This window comes from Cydia pomonella, chromosome 3, assembly GCF_033807575.1.
Source record: "Cydia pomonella isolate Wapato2018A chromosome 3, ilCydPomo1, whole genome shotgun sequence".
In the NCBI taxonomy this organism is placed as follows: domain Eukaryota; kingdom Metazoa; phylum Arthropoda; class Insecta; order Lepidoptera; family Tortricidae; genus Cydia; species Cydia pomonella.
In genome coordinates this window covers 30,031,215-30,032,683 of record NC_084705.1, presented here as the reverse complement: position 1 = coordinate 30,032,683, position 1,469 = coordinate 30,031,215, and the positions used below count along the sequence as shown (strand labels likewise).

Sequence of the window (1,469 nt, the reverse complement as noted above, 5' to 3'; positions counted from 1 at the left end):
ATTCATGAGCAACGCTAAGTGGCGCGGATGCGAGCAACGGATTTAACCCACACAATGGTACCCGCGGGCGTGCACGCGCTTCGTGCACTTGAGCAGACGGCGGAGGTACTTAGACATGGTGTGCGGTCGGTATGCACCCGGCTAAACACGACGGACACTGGACATTCGGCTAATTACCCTCACCTGGTACATCGATTTGAGACACCTTTCTCAACTTTTATTGACGATAAGGGCTTACAAGTTATTGCAATAAAAACGTGGAATTGCACGTTTCCTGGGTGTGGTTCAGATGTAACCCGATAGATAATAATAATAATATAATAATAAATTATTTATTCACGACCAACTTGGATCATTATGTGTTAGTGACAAATTTTATCTTAATGCTAATGTTAATATATAAATATGTATTTAATTATAGCAAACTATATACTATATTTGAGTTTCTTATAAATAAATAAATAAGCGGATTCAAGAAAATCCGCCTAGGTACTCACTTATTCCTGCGCACATGAGTCATGCAGCAGTTATTTAAATATAGGCCATCAACCCTGTCCGCAAGCATGGTCAGGATGCTGTTGGAGCTGGCCCGTACTCTGCGCACCAGGGATGTGGCTCGCTTGCGCATCGTGGTGTAAAAGCAGTCTACCCGCGCTTCCGCGAACATCCCTGACGCGCTACAGAATCTAGACAACCCCATCAGCACCCTGTACGCGTTGTTATATTGAACGCGCAGAGCATTGTACCGTTTATACGTGTAGTCTGCCCACAGGCTGCTTGTGTAAAAACTAGTACAGTAGGCTCTGAATAAACTGACTTTAACTTCTTTTGAGCAATGAGCAAACCTGCGGGCTATCATATTCGCTCTGACGGACAACGCTCTGCGCTCGCGCTCAATATCCGCATCGTCTTTAAGGTCAGCGCTCACCACATGTCCTAAATATTTAAATTGATCAACGATAGTTAGCGGTTGGCCATTTAATCTAACAGGTGGGAACACTGGCGGGCATTTACCCTTGACCTTAAAAATAACGCATTCGCTCTTGCTGACGTTGTAGACCAACCCATGGCTCGCTGCGTATCGTTCACAAATAGAGATAAGTTTGGCGAGCCCACACGCCGAGGCGCTGAGCAGCACCATGTCGTCGGCGTAGCTTAAATTGTTGACGCACACTCCATCTATGTAACACCCAACACGGGTACTGCTCAGCTCCTCTATAAGGGCGTTTACGTACAAGTTAAACAGTTTAGAGTTTAGAGTTTAGTTTAGATAAAGACGACTACTCTTGTCAAATCTCTTGCATGATAATATATCAAACTTATCAACAGCAACGCAACATACTTAACCGAACGACTGAGTGAACTATCTATATAGATAGATACATAATATCTATATAGATAGATACATAATATCTATATAGATAAATGCATAGGCACAAGAGGTGTAGTAATAAGTACTATAGCAGGGG

The 1,469-nt window shown here is 43.3% G+C and overlaps 1 protein-coding gene across 1 annotated transcript; it reads right to left on the bottom strand.

Annotated features, from left to right (window-relative positions):
- Positions 1-493: 493 nt before the first annotated feature.
- LOC133516678 (uncharacterized) lies at positions 494-1,141 on the bottom strand. Its single transcript, XM_061849701.1, has one exon. The coding sequence runs from the start codon at positions 1,139-1,141 to the stop codon at positions 494-496; it is 648 nt and encodes a 215-aa protein (XP_061705685.1).
- Between the last annotated feature and the right edge of the window lie 328 nt (positions 1,142-1,469).

Bases quoted from the DNA above. Each gene is read 5' to 3' on its own strand.
- LOC133516678 (XM_061849701.1), bottom strand. From the start codon at position 1,141: ATGGTGCTGCTCAGCGCCTCGGCGTGTGGGCTCGCCAAACTTATCTCT.